Below are 12,359 nucleotides of genomic sequence, written 5' to 3'. Positions count from 1 at the left end.
AAACATCTTCCCCAAGACTGTGAAATCTATCATATCCCAATAGGTAACTCTAGGAAGCTCACTCAATCTTGACCTCTATGTCAAATCAAGCACTAAGAATTCTAGATTTCAACTCAGGCTGTGCAGGAACATCAGACCCGTCATCCCCAAGCATGACTTCAAAGTCACAGCATGAGACTGCTGATGCATTGCACAGAATACGGGAACTTTCTGATAGCCTGTAAACTCTCTTGAAGCCATCCTCCTCTCTGCAGCCAGGCTGATCATTTGCACAAGAAAATAAAACATAACTGATCCCTTTCTAAACTCCCTTATGAGACTAACACTCGAATCTCACTCCACTTATTGTATTACGTACAAAGAGATACACCTTTATCCCCCCCACTGCACTTCACACAATAACTGAAAATTTAAAGTGAATATCGAATCCCAAGAAGCAGTGATAAACCTGTTCACAAAATAATCATGTTAAAAAAAAATGTACATGATCAAGTACACATTTTTAGAGAATGCACCATATAACATTCGTGCTCTCATTGCAAATCTTCTAAGCCAAACTAAAGGATCACCAATTGAACTTGCTCAGAAACCCCTCACTTTGTTCATGCCTGTTGAAGTCAGGGGTGGCTGCAGGGGGTGTGGGAGTAGTGTGCACAAAGTAAGAAGAGATGATGCCAGACTGGAGAAATGTTTAGTCACACCTTTCCTGCAGCTACCTGGACATCTCTCTTGATCTTAAAATTTTAAGCTCCAAGGTTAGTTTTTCATTTCATTCGGCAGAGAATCACTCTTTTATTCTATAGGACATACCCCTAGCTTTGCCAGGGGAGGTAGTGGGCATCTAAAATAGAACACAAAACATTCAAAATCATGTCAAGCACAATCTTCCATCTTGGCGAACAGATCATATGTAGCTGAAGAGACTGACGGTCGAGTGTAGGAAAGTTCACTCCTCCAGTTCACAGCAATAAGACACACAGTCTTCTGGTGTTGACAGAGATAATCTCACATATTTACACTGGGAGATCCGCATAGCTTGCTCTCCCTCCCTCTGTCCTCACTCTCAGCCTTCAGTGGTTTGTGGCAGTTGTCTTCACAATACCTAGTATTCAGAGCTCCAACTCAGCAGACGGTGTGTGCAATTCAAATGTACATTAAGAGATTGACATTCACTGTATGCACCTTTGGATACTGGCAAAGAAGCCAATGAAGCATTGCAATTTATGTAAAAGAAACTGATGTTGAACCAGGCACAATTTGCAAGCCTTCCTTTGCGGTGAGGTGCATCCACCATACAGATGTCATGGCTGTTTTTTAACAACACACCTTTAATTTAATTTTCTTATTCACGTTTACAAAAACAGCAGGAACATGTCATTTGTCAAATGTGCAGAAAGTGCCGGAGTTTGCAACCACTTGTCAATCTACAGAGATCCATGGCTGGAGGTCTACCTGCTTCAAAAGATCCAGCGCCACATGGAAGCATAGCACTTGGAAAGGGTGAATGTAGAGGTGTTAAACATGCCCTGGATCTGTGTTTAGGAACCATCGAGATGGCTTAATGATTGCATTCAATAATGCCTTCCTGGTTTATCACTTGGTTGCGTACAGCATTTAAACTGCAGATTTGTTAGACACTGCCTATATACTATGCACTAAACAAGAAAGGGTTCTTTAGCATTGTTCTATTATTCTATATGTCATTGTTTCACTGCTTCATCACTCCTTTATATTATACCATGCAATCATGACTGCCTGTCAACAGCAGGCACCAAAGAATGACTTTGTCCCTCCCATACGTGAATAACATTATGGCCTGCAAAGTTTGTTGCAAGCATCATCCTATTTAGCCAAAGACATGAGAGCCCCATTCTCCTTTCAGAGCAGAAGCAGTGCTCAGCCATCATTTTCGTTCTTGTCTGTGCGCATGCAGTTAGGAACTGTGATGCTCTTTTCAAGAACAAGCATTGGAAGTACCATACCACGAGTAGTAAACAAATAACTACAGATGTGAGTTTAGAATATGTGATGAGCAAGTGATAAAAAGCTGGTTCTGGGAGTGCTGATCCATGAAGCACTTGGGCATATCTTCGATATGGCAGCATCACTCCAAGTTATACCTTTCTTGGTCTCACCTGTTACTCCAGATGCCATAAAGAAGCTCCACAAAAGCGAAAGAGAGGTTGAGGCACAGGAAGAAGAACAAGTTCCGCGACGTAGTATCCGAGAGAATGGATCTGAAAAAAATCATAAAGACCATTATGAGTATACACATCAGTATACAGAGAAGTATATGATCAGTCCAGGATGTGGGGCTCTGCATCTAAACAAGGGAAAATGAGCAAAGATTAAATGTGTTGGAAAGGGGGTGGTTCGTAATGGAGATATTGTGTTGGGGAACGAACAATGCTTGTATAGGGAACACCACCATTTATAGATGAAGAGGGGCTCACACTTGGTTCCCTAAAAGGACTTCCTGTGACTGGTCCCTTCTTGTACCTTCCTGACCCCAAGTTCCGCCTGTACGTTTTGCTTTATAACAACATTTTGAGTGCCCTCCCAAATTGCACATTGGTTTGGGCCCTGAGAATTCCCCTTTTTGTCTCCTCATTATGAACCCTAAGGTGTAGCCACCCTTAGCCGCTGGAATCGAGCCCTAACTAGTGGAAGCTGGTTTATAGTTTTTGAGGTGCCTGGGTGCTACCAAGCAGAGCTTTCTACTGGCTTCTCTGAGTAAAGGTAAGTGTAGAGGCTTAGGGCAAAAGACACAACACTTATGGGTTTTTTGTACTAAATGCAAGACAGATGTGGAATACCTATAGACCGACGCTCATGACTTATTTGGAATGAAGGGCAAAATGTTTTCATGTTTACTTTGTCCAATAGACAAGCAGGCCACGCTCCCTAAAGCAAAAACCCTTTGGATGCCAGTTTACGTATGGATCTGTGAAAGTACTGTTTGCACTAAAGCAAGTTGTATATGTTTATGTGTATATAGTTTAAGCTTGTATGTATGATTCATTAATGCAAAGCTATCCCTATTAGTGACGGTGCTGTAAGGAAATGCTACGAGTTACGCAGCATTATTGACAGGGTTCTAGTTCAAAAACCCGTAAACATTTGCAAAATTTAGCAATATGAGGCTACTTATAAAGTCTCAGAGTTTTCCCTGATTATATTCAGGAGCCAAAAAGAAAGACTGACTTTTTTTTTGTTTTTAAAAAAAAATGTGCACACAAAAAGAATCAAACTTGAAAAAAGTGATTTGCTAAAAGGTTGTGCAACTTTAGATACCATTTCTCGAAGGCATCTTTTAATAAAATGTTTGATGCATGCCAATATATTGAAACAAACTGAGGGAGAATCAGTGTAAAAACATTATAGTCACCATGAAAATAATTTAGGCAACCAATTCTTATAGAAAGACACCAAAGTGCCCTCGGCTATATGTCCTTGTATTAATGCAGATGTGTGACTTTTAGGAATTTGCAAACGTTTACAGAAGTATGCCCAGAAACCGTACTCCTATCAAACTTTTGTGAATTCCATTTTCGAGCCAAAACCCTTGGGCGAATGTGTGCTTTATGAATACCTGGTATGTTATATTTCTGTTAATGCAAACTTCTGGTGAGCGATTGCAAATTCACGTTTTCTAGGCCTTTTTTTCCTTCCACCCTTGAAAAGGTTGTACACGTACGCTTGCCAAAAGTTTACCTTCAACCTATACTAAGTGTGGGAAGAGATCGGAGAAGAGTTTCCGAATACCCTCCAACATGCAATTTAGTAGATGTGCACAGACTCACAGGACATTCCAAACCTGGAACCACCCTCTTCCACCTACTTCTAGCTCCTGTATGTAGATTTGCAGAAAAGTGGGAACATCAGCCTTGTTCCAATCCAATTCCTGATATAACACGAGCATAATCAGAGTGGCTGTTACCATAGCTCTGCTATAAGGAGAAAGCTGCCCTATCTTGTCACTCGCTGCATGCCACCAAATGGGACAAGTGAATTTGTTTATTTTTTTATACAGCAGGTTGATTTAGGAAAGATCGCGCCCCTTGACAGGTAGACATTTTATAAAATTCCACACCCCTGTTGGGTATGCTACTGTAACATATAGTCAATTCTAACGTTATCTTTCGTGAACTTTCATAATGATGAATCATGGTGAAGGGCTTACCGAACATTGCCACCGTAACGAAGGTGGTGTTACGTGTAAATATACGGTAACATTTATCATATTACAAGAAAAGTTGCAAGTTGGTGGACACACGATGGCCGTAGAGGAGAGTTTCATCCCCCCTCTTCTGTTTGTTCGTTCTTTCTGTCAGTTTCACTGGAAAGAAGGACCTGCAAGGCCCACCTAAGCCCATGCACTGAAGCAATGACTCTTGGTGTCCCACCACATTCTCTGAAGAGGGGAAAGGGGAGCTAGCTGACTGACTCGAACTTCTAATTCATAAGGGTGCATTGGCCACGGACTGGTAGTGGGTATCTGCCCAACTACTTGTTCTTGGACATAAAAGCTAAAGCTCCCCAACAAATCACTTATTCTTGACACTGAAGTGCATCAACAGTGTGAAGCAGGTGCGCTTCCTTCCTACTTTGGAAACTCCAGTGAGTCCCGAGAGCATGTTGATACCGCTCACCACGCGAGGTGATCAGTTCACGATTTGCAAACTGCTGATCTTTGGGAAAATCCAGAACGCCTCTCGAGTCTACAACCAAAGACGAAGGTAGGGCAGTTCGAAAGAGCGGCTAATGCAAGTGCAGGTGAGACAGCATCCCTCTCTGCAACAACTTTTATTATTTGTGTTCCATTTCTTAATTGCTCCCTTTGACACGCCAAGTGAAGTGATCCAGGACCTGGTGGTTGCCTACTCAGGTCCTTGGCTGAAGGAGGCTTTGTGGTTTACTGTGCCCTCCATGCGGTCAGCAAAAAAGGGGCTGGGCCAACTGAAAGTGGTACGAAAGATGCCCCTCCTGATATCAATAGTCTAATTCTGTGGCTAACACAGTCTAGAATATGGCAAATGAGGTAATTAGCAATGTGTTCCTACATATTGTCTAACAAAATGATATAAACTGTTTAATTAAAAAGTACTTGTGAGCTTATTTGTAAAAGACGGTCATTTCAAGTGTACTGTTTTTCACAGAATAAAACTAATCATAAAACTAATGATAACTAATGAGGCGCTTTTTTGTGCTAGATTTTTGTCTTACAAAACCCCTGAGAGCAGCATACCATCATCATACACCCATGTACATTCTACAACAGGAAATGCAAGACATTGCATCTTTGCTGGCATCATTGATACCGTTGTGCTTGCTTTCTGCTGCATTATTTCACTTTTCACACGCATCTTAGTTTGCAGTGTACAGATAACAGTGTCACTGCATAGGGTAGCGTGGGGGGAGGCGCCTCAGTCTCTTTATAAAATGCTGTGGTGGGTAGTGACATTGATTCCATGCATAGGTGTGAAACTGGAGGGTACGGCAGGGTTCAATCCCAATGGAGCGGATTTTCCTCTTATTCTTCTGAGGGTGAGAAATTGTTTGTCAATGACTTAGTTTGACAGTAATACGCGCCATCAGCACTTTAAATTTGACGTGTGTACCGTTTTATGCAATGCTTAATTTGTAAAAAGTTAAGTGCCAGGGGCATCGTCAGCAGGCAACTGCTAGTTTGCAACACCTATTGCCCCCACCAGCGCTGCCATTGACAGAACCAACAGAACAGCTAACCATCACACTCCTACAAGTGTGACAATTCAGACTATTCAATGCACCCAATGCTATAAGAAAGGCTTCGGCGGCAGGTTTAGTAATTTTTATTGTATGCTGAACGATTAAACAACTGTTGTTGTGCTAATCTCTAAATTAGATATACAGTGCCACCATGTGGTAGACTGTCGTAAGTCCCGGTGTTGACAAATAAGTGCTGGTGCAGAGCACCTGAAACCACTGGCTCAATTTAAGCACTGATTTTACGTCTAAAACAATCTAATAACAACCTAGTCATTGGTTGCTAAAGCGTGCTTCCTCCAGTACGCTATTACTGCATTTTCATACCAAGCAGTGGATTGTGAAGTACAGAGGTACCAGTTGGCAGGGGTTGCTGGCTAGAGCTGTGGGCTGGAGAGCTGGGGCTAGCGGCCTTGCAGCCACATGGCCATTAGAGGAATCTCGTTCCTACTGCCATGGAACTGAAAGCTCCTCCATACTCCACCTCCCTCAACCTCGTGTTTGCTCCTCCAGTTACAGCCGACTCCCTCTCTGATGCTGCTGGCTAGATTTCCAGGAAATGCCAAGTTTGCTCTCCGGGAACTTAAACGTTTGCTCTACCATGTAAACATAAGTGTATTTGGTAAATCCATCAGTTCAGTGGCTTTTGCTATGGTATTTGCATGTTTTTGTGTAAAGGTAAATCCTACTTCGCTGCATCACAGGCTTTCACAAATAAGTTACCGAAATTTCAAGATGTCTTTCATTGTAAATGACGGAAAACATTCAGCCCTGCTCCTTGTTTTACCCATAAGGTCTGGTGTTGGTTTACTTGTTTACATTTCTGTGGTAGGCTAATGCATTCTGAAATGTACTGGTGTAATGTTGGTCTGAATAGTCCTTTGACCTAGCTCAGAAAAATACGAGTTAGTAAATGGTCACGTGTGCACCAACACCCAAAAACAGTTTCACTGATCAGTGCTTATGCCTCATGGTGCACTCATGTATCACTGCCAGAATGACCAACTAGCATCACTCCTCCAATGACTCAGAATCAGTGACAGTGTCCCTCAGTGACTAACATTATTCGCCTGGCTTGATTCACATTAAGCGACCACAGCCCCAGTTTGCACAATGAAACATGCATTTCTCATGCCTTACAACGATCAGGTGCACACCCACTGTGAATATACGTAATAACCAAGTTAAGTTGCCCATTTTCTAGAATTGTCCCAGTAAATATAAGTTGCATTTATGACTATGTGCCGAAATATAGATTTTCCTGATTCCCCTATAGGTGGCGCATTTCCACAGCACCCAATAAATACACGACATCAGGTTTCATTTTCAGCCACACATACACAAGTACACACATGGCACACATTCCAATTCCATACTCAGGTGCAAGTGCATATAATCTCTTGCTCAATCACAGAAATAAACTGCAAAAAAGTGGGACAGACTGGTGAGGTGTTTAAGTGTCGTCTGGAAGAATGAGCTCCCTCCATGCTCTAGCTACAGTGATCCAAAGTAGTGGGGAGTCCGAACACCGAGAACACAAGTGCGCCCTGCTTATTCTAGCACAGTTTCCACCAAAAATATAGAAGCAGAGGTAACACTCTGCAGTAATCGCAGAGCCAAAGGCTCCATAATTACAAGAAGGGCTCCATGATGTGCCTCTGCAGGGAGCTCCAGCAAACAAATGATGGACGGAATGCTGAAAATGCAAACATTCTCCCCCAGGCAAAAGAACTGGGTTAAATCCATCGTTCTTTTGCCCACTACGCCACCCCAGTTGGGACCCAGCCATATGCAAATCAGTCTTGACCCTTGAATCCATCGTAGCCCAGATCTTTTGACTGGGGGAGAATGTTTGCACTGTCTGCATTCCGTTCATCATTTGTTTGCTGTAACACTTTTTGCCCTAAGTGGGATGGGTATGCCCAGACGTGGGTCCCTTGCTCACCGTGCCACTGGATTCAAGCTGGCCTGGCTGAAGAAGTGTGACATACCCTGAAACCGGTACCAGGATGCTGGTTTCCAGTCCAGGCAGGACCTGGCTTGGCAGTACGGTCAGGACTGCTCCCATGGGGCACAGGGTCAAGGCTGATTTGCATATGGCTGGGTCTAAACTGGGTTGGCGTAGTGGGCAAAAGAACAATGGATTTAACCCAGATCTTTTGAGTGGGGGAGAATGTTTGCATGGTCAGCATTCCGTCCATCATTTGTTTGCTGTAACAACTGCAGGGAGCTCAGCAGTAACCTTTCATTTCCACTATGTTTCAATCATCAGGAGCTAAATGGACTGCAGCGTAAGGTTCATTCTTCGGTCAAGCCTAGGCAGCACATGCGCTGTCTCTTGAGACATGCTGTATCTACTCTGAGGGTTTTCAAGACTACCATCACTTTTCATTTGTTCCCTGGTCGGCCTTTCAAAATTCCTTTGGTGTCTTTGGTGAATAGTTTACATTTGTCCGGCCTTTTGACTGTTTTAATCCCGCCCTGGTGCCGTCCCCCCCAGCTCCCACCCGCTGCTACGTTTCCTGCTCATGTTGGTGTCCGTTGTTGCTCGCAATTCACTTAATCTACCGATGCGGTGCAATCCTCCTACCACCTCCTACCCGTTGCTGCGTTTCCAGCTCATATCGCTGCCCATCGTGCTCGCAAATCACTAACTCTCCCTTTGCTGCGCTGTCCTCTCATCGCTGCTTATATAGTTCTCACTTCTCTGTTCCCACATGTTGGATTTTCTACGCTTTTAACATGAGCATCCTATACCACGTCTCCAACCTGAAGTGGAACCTGAGACAACTCTTTCTATGCAAAAGCCAAAGCTGCTGGCTTTGTTAACGTTTATAGCCACTGCAACTTATTTCCTCGTGCTGCATAGGTATTTCCTCTACGTCTCACTATTCAGAGACGTCCTTCTTCATCCATAGCAACTGAGTCTGTTATTCTAGTATTTTTCACCAGCAATTAATCAGAAAGGGGATCGAATTGCTGCTTGCATTTGGTACATTTAAAGGGACAGCATTACTCTACTGTTCAGCTTTCCTTAACTTTCCAGATTGGTTAACCACATTTGCTGCTGGCGCTAATCTATCATGGCCCGAGGTATTATGTTAAGGGAATTGGGGGGTGGCTTGAGGGGTTTGGGGAGCTCGGCGCAGGTCCTTAAGTTTTAATGATAGTCGGTACACTATTTCCCAAAAGAGGGCGATGCCTAAAAAGCGTGAATTCCACACACTTTATTAATTGTTTTTTTTGCAGAACACTGCCGCTCGTAGGCGTGTTTTACACTGCCGTTGCGGGAATTCCACAAACTGAGTTGATTGCTTGGATGGATTATGCATCCCTAACAAATAGTCCAGTATCAGACGTGGCGCCATTGTCCAATCCTGGCATTTCCAGTAATGGTATTTTATGTGCTGGATTTTTTTCAGCCTAACCATGCAATTTGAAAGCGAAGCTACGAGTCCCAGAATGCAACTGTTGGCTAAAAAGTTTGGCCTGCTGGAGTAACCTCTTGACAACCTCCGCATCCTGAAAAGCGCAAGACTAAGAACTTCAAACCTTACACATGAAACTGATGTTGCCCAGTTAGCGGGGAACAAGTTCCTCCTCCCACCCAAAAAAGCTAAGGTTGAGGCCATTCCATGCAAGCATAAAAAGCTTTTTTCAGTAGCTGTACAGAGCATGTTGTCGATTTTGAAATAGAATGGTTGCGTTTGAGTCTCTGTTCTGAGAAGCATTGCATTCCTATCCGTTGCTTCATTCCTGTATAGTTGCCAGGTAGTTCCACCTTCGCAAATCATTTAAAGGACCATCTAGTGGGTGGGTGGGGAATAGCAGTTTCCTTCTTCAGACCTAAATTAATAGGATTGCTTTAATTTCTTACACATCATATGTAAGGAGCGTAGGTTACTACTTTTATTGAGTCGTCCCAAGAATTCAGGCCATAGATGTGCATCCGGGTTGTTTTTGGTTTTCCAGTGAAACCACAGTCAGATCTGTGATACGGTCAGAAGTCTTGGATGCATAATGGTGCATTTCTTTTTGTGAGACTGTCCTGAAAAGTAGTTACTACCTTTAAACTAGTCTTTGTGGTCCTTCCATTTACACACGAATGCTAAGTCAGGGCTGATGTCCCAGAACAGTAAGTAGTTTGCCACAGATGGAATATGCAACAGTGTTAATAATGCTAGCTTCTGCCTGGTGATAATGGTCAACCGATTCTGAGATATAATGTGATCTTACCATAGTTGAATATAACATCATTGGAGAAATGCGTGGTAGCCTGATGACCAAGCCTTTGTCACCTTTTTAGCTGCATTTTCAGAGTTGTGCCCAATCATTAAGAAGATTTTGGCCTACAAGTCTAGGCCTGCAAAAATGTGTTGGCTAAAGAGTCCGGACTGGCATAAGGTATCCATCATATCGCGCTATAAAGCTGTAGGGTGCTGTATAGTATTAGGGCCAAAGAGAGCTGTCGCAGGGATTTTTTTTCTGCAAGACTCCATCTTGTGTGTTCAGATGTTGGCAGGTATGACAGTACATTCTGGGAGGAGGAATATGGTAGGGCTGCAGAATGAGCATGGAGGAGGATCAAGGATCTATTATGGTGGGTGAACATAGCTCAGGGGGGCGGGTGGTTCAAACTGGCAGTTGATATGGAGGATGAGATTGAATTGTGTTTGGTACACCAGGGTGTAAACTAGTTTACTACTACAGTGCCACCCAATCACAGCTGTTAGTAAAAAGCCAATGTCTAAACGTGGTAAAATGGCAGGTTCTGGTAACTCTGGTTTTCCTTGATAGCAAATGGTAAAAAAACTTGTGTTTTTTTTGTCAAGCGTTTTAGTCAATTGCCTTTAGGTGAATTTACAAACACATCTGTGAGGGGATAGTTAAGAGTGTAAGAAGACAGGCGAGAATAGCAGACTAAAAATGAGTATTCCAAGAGAGCTGCAAAGCATCTGGAAAACGTATGTAAATTGCACTGCCTCTCTGACCACCTGCCTTACTTTGAGGTAAATAAGGTTTCTAAGAGCAACTAGTCTTTCTCTCTCTCTTTTGTACTCTCTCTCTCTCTCACACACACTCTTCCCGCCTCTCTAGAGTGGTTGACTTCAGGTCTTGGAGCACAGTTTCTTTCCCTGCCTTTTCAAGGTTTCCATTCCTCAATCTCACGCACTCCTCTTCTTAGGGTGTCGTCTGCAAACAAAAGCTCCCTCTTTATGCATCCGTCATCTGCTCTTACTTTCTTTCCCTCTCTCTTTCTCACACACTCTTTCTGCTCATCTGTCTAGAGTTCATTCAGCATTTGGTGCACAAACGTTCTATCCCTCTCTGTCTTCCTGTCTATTCTATGAAGCTCTCACCCCTATCTATCCACCATGAAACATAACACCACTACACAAATCCACTCCACACCACACAATTCCACAACTAATAATTTCAATCCAACTCACATAATTCAACTCTACACCACATACATCAACTCCACTCCAAACGAAAACACATGGGTAAAAGACATTGTCATTTACAATGCCAATAGCTCTAAATCTTGCAAATGCAAGACCTACCGGCATTGCAAATCTTGTTTATCTTCTAGGTCTACTTACTGCTCACCAATACCCAGGCTTAAACTGCTGCCATTATCACATATGTGCACAAAGTCATATGCATAGAGTTAAAAAGCCGGTGACCTCTTAAGGGCGTTTACCATAGGTCAGAATAAGTAGAGTAGAAGGTACAGCTTTTTATTGTCTTGTTACTACCTTGCATTGCACCCTGACACTTCACTATCTTTCATTGAAGTGTTGGTCCACATATTGCAGTTGTGATAGTCCAGTGACCCTCTCTCTGATCTCACCATCATGATGTCTACAGTTAGAAATATTGTACCATTTAACACATTGATGTACAAAAGACCTTCATTGAGGGCATGCAGTGTGAGCAACAGGAAACGCAGTATGCTACAATCTCTTAGGATCCTTCAAGGTACCACAAGATTTCATCCTCTACTTGCACTTCGTGGATTCATGCTCATGGACAATAGCATTAAGATCCATTAATACACTGAATACACTCATTTGACGTCAAGAACTTAGCAACTCAAATTCTGTCTTGACATATCCAGAATTGGACATCAAGCCTATAAATAAAGCTCAGTCAGATAAAGAATAAATACCTCCTGTCTGTCAACATATCCAAGCAACCTCAAATTCAAGCCCCTGCTATCTGACATGAACCTAACTGGCGTCACCGCCAGCTGACTGACAATGCAAAATCCATTGGATTCATCCTTAATCCAAACCTCACACTCAAAGAATACGTCATCAGGAAAACCAAAGTAGAGTGGTACAAGCTCTCACTCCTGAAGAAACTGAAACTATTCTTTCTAGAGGAAGCTTTCAGAATGACAGCCCGCACCATTGCTCTCTCTCTGACCTGTAGAGGACTATGGATTGAGAGCACACTTGGTAAGTGTTCCCAATGGCACTCAAGTTGTTTCAGTGTGCGTGCTAGGTAACATGGAGCATGTGTTGTTCTTCCTAATTCCACTCTTGCTGGATACACATTACTACATTTTTGAAAATGCTGCTTTGGCAGACATTGGTTAGAACAGT

The 12,359-nt window shown here is 43.0% G+C and overlaps 1 protein-coding gene across 2 annotated transcripts in view; it reads right to left on the bottom strand.

The window, feature by feature from the left end:
• SLC30A7 (solute carrier family 30 member 7) overlaps positions 1–12,359 on the bottom strand; it is a 228,986-nt gene that overhangs the window by 201,459 nt on the left and 15,168 nt on the right. For both annotated transcript variants that reach the window (XR_013594931.1, XM_078644589.1), the window contains exon 2: positions 2,136–2,237. Coding sequence is in view for 1 of the 2 variants with exons in the window: in XM_078644589.1 (XP_078500715.1) it covers positions 2,136–2,237 (102 nt within the window). In the remaining variant the exon portion in view is untranslated. The remainder of the gene's footprint in view (positions 1–2,135; positions 2,238–12,359) is intronic.

This window comes from Lissotriton helveticus, chromosome 1_1 (assembly GCF_964261635.1).
Source record: "Lissotriton helveticus chromosome 1_1, aLisHel1.1, whole genome shotgun sequence".
NCBI classification, from domain to species: domain Eukaryota; kingdom Metazoa; phylum Chordata; class Amphibia; order Caudata; family Salamandridae; genus Lissotriton; species Lissotriton helveticus.
Note: the sequence above shows the minus strand (reverse complement) of the source record. Positions and strands in the feature narration are given on the sequence as shown.